The sequence below is a fragment of the Amblyraja radiata genome, chromosome 7 (assembly GCF_010909765.2).
Source record: "Amblyraja radiata isolate CabotCenter1 chromosome 7, sAmbRad1.1.pri, whole genome shotgun sequence".
In the NCBI taxonomy this organism is placed as follows: Eukaryota; Metazoa; Chordata; class Chondrichthyes; order Rajiformes; family Rajidae; genus Amblyraja; species Amblyraja radiata.
Window position 1 is genome coordinate 71413609 of NC_045962.1, and position 12072 is coordinate 71425680.

The following is a 12072-nucleotide window of genomic DNA, read 5'->3' on the forward strand; positions in this document are numbered from 1 at the left end:
CTATCCATATTCACTAAGCCAACTTTCACATGATAATGTTTACAGTGGGATATCATATTTAGGTACCCATTTAATAACTGGCCAAATTGAGTTGCCTCTTTCATTTGATTTCACTGATGAGTTTTCTTGGTGTGCATGGTCTGAGACCACTTTTGAATCGTCTTGGCCTATATAGCTTGTATGGATTTAATAACGCAATGCCACCATCTTTGACTGAGGTGAATGGTTAGTTGTGACATGTTAATTCCTTAATATGCAGGCATCCCTTCTTCTATTGATCTGTGCATGGAGTTGTTACTTTTCTAAATATTAAATCCTGCCTTGTAGGATATGCACAATTTGATATTTTTTATTCGTTAGGGTGAGGTTCAAGTATTTATGAATCGTCGTGTTTTATTACAGTAATATTTTACAAATGCTCAATTTCTTTAGCTCTGTTTTCTCGACACCTGTCATTCATGATTTTTCTGTAATTTTTTGTCAATCCAGACGCAGAATATTTGTCTAATTTCCTTACAATTTCCTTATTATGTAATATTTCGCTTGTCTGATTATATAGGGAACCCACAGTTTAACTTAAGCTAATCTTTTTTCTATCAATAAAGTTTGCGTTGCTATTTCTTGTGAGCCTGCTCTTGTATCTACTTTTACACTGGTCCTATGCAAAACACTGAATTTTTCCATTTCACGTGCTAACTATTTTGCCTCTGTTGATATAATACTGCCTTTAACTTCCTTTCAATAGCTACGGCGAAAACACTTGTTCGTTTTGTACTTGTCCGTATTTGTGAACTGTATTAACTCTTAAGGATTTACCATTGCATTTTTATTTTAAAACCACTTATTGTTTCCCAACCTACCATAAGACACTTGTGCCTTATACCATCATAGTTTATTTTATTCAGATTCAAGACTTTAGCTTCAGACTAAGCAAAAATCTTTTACGATATAAAATTCTATCATTATTATGGTAACATCTCCCTTAATGCCACTTAACGAGCAGATACCTTACTTTCTCAGTATATAATCCTGGACACAAAGTAGTTAGTTTCCACAATTGGTTCTCAACAATTGTAGAAAATCAGTGTGTACTTTTCATTAATGTATCCTCCACAATATTATGGCTAATATGGCTTGTTTTATCCATATGAAGATTAAAGCCCTCCAATTATTATTCTTGTTGCATGCATTTCTGATTTCCTAATTCATATCATGGATAGCATTATCAACTTTGCATGAGGGCATGTGTACAACTCCCAATGTTTTCAACTCTTTTCTGTTTCTTAATCTTATTCACACTTACCATCAGACTTTTGTTTTGAGTCAAAATTCTTCCTTTTTTTGTATAGTCTAAAGTGCTGGACATATCCACAGCAAAGTGATACTCGGGTGGGAAAACTTGAACTTTTGTTTTATTTCACTACCTCTGCAATTCCATCATTGTCCACAGGATTTCCCTATTTTTCTATTTAGCCTTAGGTCTAGAAATTATTTAGTGCCTGAAACAGTACATTAAACCAGAACAAAACTAACACCCGCCTACCGCCAGGAGCTAAGTTTTGTTGAACAGCAGGCCAAAAGTATTATTCATGATTATACTTCTGCAGTTGTATAGGGCTCTGGTGAGATCTCATCTGGAGTATTGTGTACTAATTTGAGGGATGACATCCTTGTGATTGAGGCAGTGCAGCATAGATTCACGAGATTGATCCCTGGGATGGCGGAACTGTCATATGAGGAAAGATTGAAAAAACTAGGCATATATTCACTGGAGTTTAGAAGGATGAGAGGCAGGGTGATGAAGCTGAATTTTAGTTAAAATATAAGAAGATATTAAATTGGCTTCTGGGCTAGCTTACAGCTTATATTTAGTCTCAAATTAGGCTTGCCTTGGGTTGCGGTGTGTGGGATAACAAATCCTATAACATTGTCTCCCAAGTGAGGAAGTGACAGAGAAAGAAGCAGCTAGTCACATCTTTGAAGATAAAATGTCGTAAACCAAATGGCCAATGTTTATGAAGGACCAAATGACAGAGAGGAAGCAGCGAAAGAGCTAGGGTGATCTCTGTGAAGATAAAATGTCGTAAACCAAATGGCCAATGTTATCTTGTACTATGTAAACAAAAGGCCTTTGATGTGATGCATTCTGTGGAAACCTTTTCCTGTACCTCTGACCATGACTAATGTCTGTGAAATGTGCTAAAGGGACAAAAAAACCCTATTTAAGGCAATGTAATTCTGTTGTTCAGTGTGGTGGACGGAGGACGGTCAAGTGTCTGTAATGGTCACTTGACTGGAGTTCTCCCTCCCTTCCATCGGCCGATGTTAAGTAAAGTTTTGAACTGGTCTACCAAACAGTTTGTGTGGTGTCTGTTTATTAAGAAGCGAACCTGGTTTAGTAGTTATAAAAGTAACTTTTTCAAGGGGGGGGTCTCATAGAAACATATACAATTATAAAAGGACTGGACAAGTTAGATGCAGGAAAAATGTTCCCAATGTGGGGCGAGTCCAGAACCAGGGGCCACAGCCATAGAATAAAGGCGAAGCCATTTAAGACTAAGGTGAGAAAAAACTTTTTCACCCATAGAGTTGTGAATTTGTGGAATTCCCTGCCACAGAGGGCAGTGGAGGCCAAGTCACTGGATGGATTTAAGAGAGTTAGATGGAGCTCCAGGGGCTAGTGGAATCAAGAGATATGGCGAGAAGGCAGGCACGGGTTATTGATTGGGGACGATCAGCCATGATCACAATGAATGGCGGTGCTGGCTCGAAGGGTCGAATGGTCACCTCCTGCACCTATTTTCTATGTTTCTATGATAGACCAGCCTTCCACATAATGCTAATAGAATTTTTTTCCGCACTAGTCCTGGAATAGCAGATCCAATAAAGGAAATCGGGTAAACCAGTGATCATTAGTTTGGAGGTGTGGTTAAGAGGGTTAGACTTGAATTATGAACACTGGGTTTTTATCCGGTTTTTTGCCTCCCCCAGGAGATCGCGAGGTTCTCCTGGGTTTTTATCCGGTTTTTTGCCTCCCCCAGGAGATCGCGAGGTTCTTGGGGTGGAGAGGGGTGATAGCGGTATAAAGGGGAGGGTAGTGTCTTGTGTTCTGTGTCTTGTGTCTACTGTTTGTGGGTAAGTGTGTCTGTTTAGTGTTCAGCCATGAGCGAATGGCGGTGCGGGCTCGACGGACCTGGTGGTCTACTCTCGCACCTACTTTCTATGTTTCTATGTTTCTATCAAGGGCAAGGCCTTTGAAAGTTTGGGGAGGGGTGATGACGAGTATCAATTGCACACATGATAATGTCACCAGCATAGGAGAATGTTGAGTTTAGAGCCTGGTAAAAATTCAACTAGCCACTGGCAGAGGTTAGATGCTGAGGAGCTGGAGATGCTGGAATATTTTGTTAAAGGCACCAGGAACTGACAGAGGTTGGCTCAGTCTCGGTCCATTGCTGATATATGATGCCTGGCTTCATGCAGGGGCAGGGATCCAAGCTCCAATTAAGGCGTGCTGTTTTTGGACCCTGCGTGTGCATGTGTATTTTGTGTGTATAATGTCAAAACACAAATTGTACTCATTGAGTGTGCCCTTTGGCGGCTGTGTAAATTTGACATGCAAATGGAGGACTAAATACAATTTTTTTAAATGACAACACATGCGTGACACACAAAGTTGGACTTTGAGATCTGTGTTTAAAGCACAAAATTGTTGTACTATATTATGAATTTTCAACCTCTGGTATTTAAACGTTTTCACCCTTTTATAAAATCTTTAACTGATACTTTATTGCTTGCCATTTCACAACTTTTACATGGTGTGGGTTGATATGGGGAATAAGGGGAAAGAATCAGGAAGAAATGGAAATGTACCTTATTTTTGAATGGAGTCAAGGAGTTGAGAATGTTAATATGCATAATGGTGCAAAAGCCATATTAAGAAGCAAGTAATGTGAACTATGAATGTGGAAAGAGGAAGTTCAGATGTTGATTGGGCTATGCAGAATTTTGAACACTCGCTGAAATTAAAATAAAAACTACAGAAGAGATTTGGAGTAAGTATTAGAAGGATTGCCTGTACAAAGAGAATGTGTTCATAAAAAGGTATGGCAATGTTTCCTCAAGCTGAAAAGGGTATTAAATATTAAGTGTGGAATATGATTTTTAAACAAGGCTAATGGGAATAAAAACCCAAAGGAAAGTAAATTAGCTTTTTAATCACTATTTGCACTAGCTATTGTAGTTTTGCAGGAGCACATCACACAATGTGGTTCTCATTTACAACTATGTGAAAAGTCTTGTACACAAGGCGAAGCTTCGTTGTCGCACGGCTTTCTGCCTACTTTTGAAACCGACGAACAAAATACGATCATCTTTGTGTGTATAATTCCAGGCAATTACCCATTTGTAAAGAGTTGTGGTGTGCTAACGTGGTATTGTAATTCTAGAGAAGGATGCAAATTAACTTGTTTTATTACTTTTCCTCTCGGTCCTTACTCTTTTACTTGATTTTCCTCACTGATTTCTGTCCCATGTTCTTTCCCACTTATTTCTTTTATCTCCCCTCTTTTTGCTCTTGCCCCATGCTGCCTCTGTCCATGGAAATGCCTTAAGCCCAAGAGTAAGGTTAGGGTTCTATATCTTGAACAATGTCCCTAGCAAGCCCTTGGTAGATATTCTTAACAATAAATATCTATGATCATGTCCTGTGGTAGAAATAAATAGACCATCTTGGATGTAAAAGGTTAACAAAAATGATATCCTATCTTGTGAATAGAATATTAAAATGCTTTACCTTGAGGTTGAAGTATATTTTGTGAATTTCTGAGGCTACATTCTGGGATGCTATGGGTACACATTAGATGCAAAACCTTTACGACTTCACATTTGGGCTGCAACCTTGTATTAATTCACTCTGCCTGTTTACTTCCCATTTTGCAGGGCTGTTCAGTTTATATTATAAAAGGCAATTATGTGGGACCTTTTGGTGCTCTGGTGCTTTGAGCTGCTTTCAAGCCAATCCCTTGACAGCACACGAGCTAGGAAACACCTTTCAAATTTCAGGTACACTTGAAACCCAAAAATATAGACTCCCTATTAAAATTATCCTGTTTGGCAAATTACTGCCATAAGCAAAGATACTGATTGAATTAGACACAATGCTGTTTACTAGAGGTTGAGATGAGTGGTAGGATGTTGTGGGGAAGAGTCATTAGCAAGATTTCCAATGATGTAAATATTTACCAAATTAAAAAACATGCTATTAATTATAGCTCCCACCTGCATGAAGCAGCAAATTTGATCAGATTTAGATGACTTATTCCTGACCTTAGTGTGTCAGAGTTTCCATACCTTGAATCACTAGATTTATATAATGCTTGGAAGAATTTGGATATGACTAATAGGCTAGAAAGGAAACGATGTAGCAATAAAATGCTCCTAAATACTTCGGATAGTTAAATAGCTTTGAAGTTTCATCATTGAGGTTGTCAGCAGTCCCTCTAATAATACCCAAGGCAGTCTTAGACCCATTAATACCAATGAAGTAGATGACTAAATAACCAAATTTATAGTTACATATGCTTTATTTGGAGGTGGTGGTGGGGGAATAGATGTTGATTAAGAACAACTTCCATGCACTGATTTAGATTATGTGATGCATCTTTTATGCCCCATTAGGTATTCTTTATTTGTCACTGCAGGTGGAATAGTTATTTCCTAATGCTTTTAGCTCAGATCAACTATTGGAAATACTTCATTTTGGCCCCACCTCTGCCAAGCGTTTCAAAAGGATGATCCATTCTCTTCTTGCTCTCTTCAGCGATCATAACCTCTTATCATGTTTTCATCAGTGATATGACTCAACCAACATCGTCTTCAACCACCAACTGGGAATCCTGTACAATCAGGCTTGACTGGAATCATTTTTAGATCAGCATTCCCGGTGCTTCGTGCCCCACTGCTCTCTTGGCTAGCTGGTCCTTAGCAATTCTAACCTTAGATATAAAAAGGGGTATCTAAGGGACTTTGTCTTTTATCACACATTTCTATTGTCGACATAGTGTTTTGGAATCTTATCTATTCCTTTGAATTCTAACTCTATAACGCATTTTTCACAATACTCGCAGGCAGTAAGCAGGCACCTTGCGTAAACGAAGCCATTAAGAAAATGTCATGACAGGTGATTTGGCTGTCTTGAATGAAAACGGATAGCATTCGACTCAGTTGCAAACTGAGCTGTACTTGAATGCTACTTAATAGTATGAGTCTCCATTTTGAAAAGCTTATGTTGGATATATAGTAGAAAATTCAAATTTCTTCCCCTTCTGAAAGTGACTTGTTTACAAAGACTACACCATTCTTCAGCGGTATTTGCTTGTTGGGAATATGCCCGGAATGTTATCTGGCTGTTCTGTGATAGCGTATCATGATAATTCCAAATCCTCACCGCTGCAGGTGTCTGCATGTTCAATTTGCAGAAAGTAGTGATTGAGGTTTTTTCTCCCCTCTGCATTCGTAGCTAGAAAATGTTTGCTTATTTTTGTGCCCTTTTAAAATTCATGAACATTGCTATAAGCCAGGGTTCAATTTTATTTTAGCTCAATCTTCTGGTAACCCTGAATTTATTTTTATTTTTCTTGCTATAAAATAATGTATTTTCCTTTTCAGGAACATCATTTGCAGAGAGCAATTTCAGCCCAGCAGGTCTTCAGAGAAAAAAGGGAGAATATGGTTATTCCAGTGCCTGAGGCAGAGAGTAATGTTTCTTACTATGATCGTCTATACAGGGGAGAATTCAAGGTTCCTAAACAACTCATTCATATTCAACGTAAGTTAGCAACTATCTGATTATTTTCTAGGTGAAAGCAATCTCACCAGTTTGTAGCTTTGGAACAGTTTAAAGATAATTCTTATATGTGGGAGTCATTTTTTTTTCCAGTGATCACATTCCATTATAATGTTTAATGAGATTCTAATGAATATGATATATTTGTATGCGTTTAAATCACGTAATTGCTCACTTAATCAAGTTCATGTTTTTATTAATTTTGTCATGTATATTCCTTAATGTGTTTGAACATTCAGAAAGTTTTGTTTCTTTAATTTGGGATTTGAATTGCACCAAACTAAGATAAATTGTTAAACTTATTGTTGGCTTCAAATTGTATTTTCATTTTTCTAGGTATACTGTGGCAAACCAAAGTTTAGTTGGGCTTGTACTGTTTAGAACATAGAATAGTGCAGCACAGGAACAGGCCATTTGGGCCCCAATTTCTGTGCAAACATAATGCATACTTAAACTAATCCCTTTTGCCTGGATGTACATATCCCTCCAGCCCTGCATATTTGTTGACTCAAAGCCTCTTAAAGACCACAGTTGCATTACAAAGTTTTATTTCACTTCAACTCTTCACTAGAATATGTTCAAACATATAATTGTGAAAATGTCATGTGACGCTCCAAAGATTTCAACAGTGTTCAATAGCATTGAATGTTTCTACATTTGGTTTTAGAAAGGGGTTATACAGTGCAGATAGGATAGTGGTATTTAAGAGGCTTTAAGATAGCTACTTAAATAGTCGGGAAATTGAGGGATATGGATCATGTGCAGGTAGAGGAAATAAACTTGGCACAGACATTGTGGGCTGAAGTGCCTATTCCTACATTGTGCTATATTCTCGTGCAATTTAAAAATGTAAAACTGATAAACGTAATTGGACTGTTGATTTAAATAATTTTGCACCTTTAAGGAATAATTTTGCACCTTTATGTTAATTTACATATGTTATAAAATTAGCTGGTTCGTGTACATTTTTTTTAGCAAAGATTGGATTGTGTTAAATGTCTTGTCAGCACTGATTTTTAAAAGTATTATTTTAAATAGTATGGAGATTTTTTTTAAAATCATTCCTTTTCTTCAGCTATTAATTTAGATAGTGAACAGCCTGATTATGACATGGATTCTGAAGATGAAATCTTATTCAATCGTCTAAATAGAAAGGTGGAAATTAAACCATTGCAGTTCGAAGAAATGTTTGACCGATTAGAAAAGGCTAGTGGAAATCAGGTACTGTGCTGCAACATTTATTATTATGTAATAGTGCAGAATTTGTAATATCTTGAGAAATTATTTAGTGCTATGCCCTACAGTAGACTTAATTTCTTGGTGCTTCCTTGTGTTAAACTGAGTTATTTTATCAATCTAAAGTAAAGAAAACTTGACTCAAATGCTTGTAGCTGTTGAAATCGATTCTTTATTCAGTACTGAGACAATTCTTTGAACTTTCCGACAGCGCTAAAAGCTCCGGGGCAGCTCCAAAGAATTAGTTACTTTGATACAAACTCATTGCATTATATAGGTATTAGACATTTCAGATACAGAGGGTATGACAAACTAGTAACCAATCATCTGAGTCCTTCTGGTGATTTACAACAGCAGTCACATCTCCCCCCCCCCCCCCCCTTCTCTGGCCTCATTTTACAACATTCGTTTGCCTGTGGTTTAACTTTGTTTAGAATTATTTTATTTCAACACAGCAAAACCCCAATAGGCTCAATTATCAATGACCACTCATCAAAATATAAGATACATATGTAATACAATGATCACACAAGTCATACAAACAATACACATTTTCCATACCAAGAAGAAAGATATTTCTATAAATCTAAACAAAGTCTAATGTTTACAATCCTACTTAGACACAATGCGTTTCATAAATGGTTTAACTACAATTTTACACAGTTTAAAATACTATTACCTATGTATTAAAAACATTAATTATATGAGTTCACCGAATTACACAACTTCTAAGTTAAATTCAAAACCCACACACACCTCCCAACTCCAAGCATACATGGGTCGTAAATCTGTCAACAATTGATGATATGTGTTTTATGCCAGGATGCAGCTTCATTCTAACTTGCAGATGAATTTCCGACCTCATCTGCAAGGCCTTTTACAAATATTACAGAACAAAGGATAAATTTACAACTTCAGACCATTACCTCAAAAGTACATCTGCTTCTTCGACTTTCTATAAACAGAAGGAATGTCACAAATCCATCAATCTGATTCTTTCCTCTCCAAGCATCAATCCCTTATCTCAACCTTATTATAATTTAACATAGTCAAAGCTAACCACAGAGTTTATTATCTCTCAGCCTTGAATTCTGTCTCGAACTCAGCATAATCAGCCATAACATTTCATCTTTATGCCACACTCAGAGCTCAGGAATGTGCCATAGAGAAAGAGCAGATGGCCCCTGGCCTAAGAAGAGCCCCCATTCAGCTATCCATTCTTCAACACAAAACTATATCAAATATAATTTCCTCCAGCGTTATAATTGCCTCAAAGTAATAAACTAAGCTATGCAGGTTCAGATTAGCGTTTCTATGTTTTGATTCATCTGTTCCCTGTTTGTGTTTCTTTGTACTTTATTTCTTTAGGAGACATGTGTTACTGAAACCCTTAAGCTTTTCTCTTGCAAATTACCTAGCTTATATAAAAGTCACTATCCGAGCGGTTCTATTATATACTATTTCCTCACTTGGTCTGATTTGTATTTATCTTCTATGTATTCGATTAAAAACAAAACATTGCTGCATTAAACAATCTGGAGAGTGAGTGTTCAGCAATGTTACAGATGCATTCTGATAAATAACTCTTATGCTAAACTACTACACACTGTAAAATCTGTTGTATTAATTTCTGACTTGGCCTAAATGTAAAAATCGGAACTCTAAAGTAAGGCAGAAAAATTCTTCAAACTATTAATAATGACATTTGGTAGCAGTATGAGTTGAAATGCCACTTTGTTGGCTCTACTTGATGGGCTCAAATGTGCTATTATTCCCAATTATGTGATTTTAAAAAAACTATGAATGTCAGAGTTGGTAAAAAAGATCCTGCTTATATAGAAGAATTTGATTTGTTGAAACTTTTCTCTTAAAGATACGAGTTGATCATAATATTGTCACTAACTGCCACAGGTCTACAGACTATGATGATGGCTGGTATGAAAGTTGTAAAATGGAAGTCTAGTGCAATGGGAGTCTGGTATTTGTGGATGGAATTTAAATGCATTGTTAATACAAAGTGGAGGTAACTTAAAGTTTAATATTGACGTGTCCCAAAAGAAGAGTGAACTATAATCTTAGCAATTTTTCCTATTACCAAATCATTGCCTCTATCCTGTGGCATCTTATTTTTCAGCTTGTATCTATTCAAGAGGCCAAACTGCTTTTGAAAGAAGATGACTACCTGATAAAAGCAGTCCACGATTACTGGGCAAGGAAACGCAAAAACTGTAGGGCACCCTCCCTCATACCCTTGGTCAAACAGGAGAAAAGAGATGGTTCTACTAACAACGATCCATATGTTGCTTTTCGAAGGAGAACTGAGAAGATGCAGACTAGAAAGGTGAGCATTCTGTTATGCTGCTTGCATGCAAAGGTCAAGAGTGTTTCATTGTCATATGCACCGAAATTGAACAATGAAATTCTTACTTGCAGCAGCAAAACAGGTCTGCAAACACAGTGTTCGATAGCTAACATAGGCAACGTCCACCACTTTATGTGACCTCCTTCGTTCCTCGGGGTTCTAGGCCATGATGCAACCTAAATCTCGGCTGTATTACTGCAGTGTTTGTTTTCCCTGAAGGAGGGGTGATCTGAAAGAAAAGGATAGATAGTAAGAATATTTTTTCCGTCAAAGAGGGAAATTGGAATGAGCACATCGGCACAAAGTGAGAGAGGATGTTGAAAGGTTTTCTTGCACGGAAAATTAATGAAATCTGTAATACATTGCCGAGGAAGTGGTTGAGGCAGCTGCTCTAACAACTTTTAAGAAGCATCTAGATAATTGCAAGAAGGTTGACTACAAAGGTCTGCATGGACTTGGTTAGCTGCGGGTTCTGTTTCTGTGCTGTACTGTGACTATGACCTTCAGAATGCAGTTGATGGACAAGTGAAATAACTAGTTATTAAGGAGCACAGAAAATAACTAGTTGTGAAGTGGGGCAAAATTGAGGGACTGTTACCCTCATATGCACATGAATATGTCTGTTAAGGTGTTCAGAGTTGTTGAATTGCTAGCAGGTCAGAACAGTACAAATAAATCATTATTCAATGTGTGTGAATGCTTGATAACAGTATGAAGATGCCACAGAATTGTTCTACCTGGATGCGTTTTCTTAAGCCACAATTCATGGGTGCATATTACATTATGCAATACATTATATTTGAATGGGGAAAATATGATTATCTGTGCACTCTGTCTATTATGCTCTCTGTGCTTTTATTTGCTATATGCTTTCAAGAGAGCTAGATAGGGCTCTTAAAAATAGCGGAGTCAGGAGATATGGGGAGAAGGCAGGAACGGGGTACTGATTGGGGATGATCAGCCATGGCTCAAAGGGCTCAAAGGGTCGAATGGCCTACTCCTGCACCTATTGTCTATTGTCTATTTCTAATGGGTATATTTCGAATAAAGCATAATGGGGTTTTTTCACAGAATCGGAAAAACGATGAAGCTTCATATGAGAAAATGTTGAAGCTGCGTAGAGAATTTAGTCGAGCAGTTACCATCCTAGAAATGATTAAGAGGCGGGAAAAAACCAAAAGGGATTTGCTTCATCTTACATTAGGTGTGGTCGAGAAAAGGTATGACCATAACTATTTGAACTGTAAATATTGCCTTCTTCGCTATCTAATTTGAATTCTGATTAGTATTACTGCACAAAAGCTGAAGCTATACTGTTTAAATAGGTACCACATGGGCGACTTTGGTGGTGAAGTTATGTGTGAGCTGAGGACTCAAAGACAAGAAAAGGCAGTCTCCAACACTCCAGTATCTCTTCACAATGGCAATCATTACAAAGCACCAGAAAACAAAACTGTTAAGGTAAGAAACAAAAAAGCTCATTCAATATATGTAATTGATATTGAAATAATTGGTGTTAAGTTTGCAGTATTTTTTTTAATATTCTGTTAATCAGGTTGGTTATCAAAATTTAAGACAATTCTTAACTTGAAGCTGATTGAGTTTGGGATCAGCATGACATCCTTTT

At 37.2% G+C, this 12072-nt stretch overlaps 1 protein-coding gene across 2 annotated transcripts in view; it reads left to right on the forward strand.

Annotated features, from left to right (window-relative positions):
* The window catches only part of epc2 (enhancer of polycomb homolog 2), a 62899-nt gene that overhangs the window by 23267 nt on the left and 27560 nt on the right, over nt 1–12072 (forward strand). For both annotated transcript variants that reach the window (XM_033024726.1, XM_033024725.1), the window contains exons 2-6: nt 6670–6829; nt 7923–8068; nt 10218–10424; nt 11517–11665; nt 11771–11906. In XM_033024726.1, the coding sequence (XP_032880617.1) occupies nt 6670–6829; nt 7923–8068; nt 10218–10424; nt 11517–11665; nt 11771–11906 (798 nt within the window). The remainder of the gene's footprint in view (nt 1–6669; nt 6830–7922; nt 8069–10217; nt 10425–11516; nt 11666–11770; nt 11907–12072) is intronic.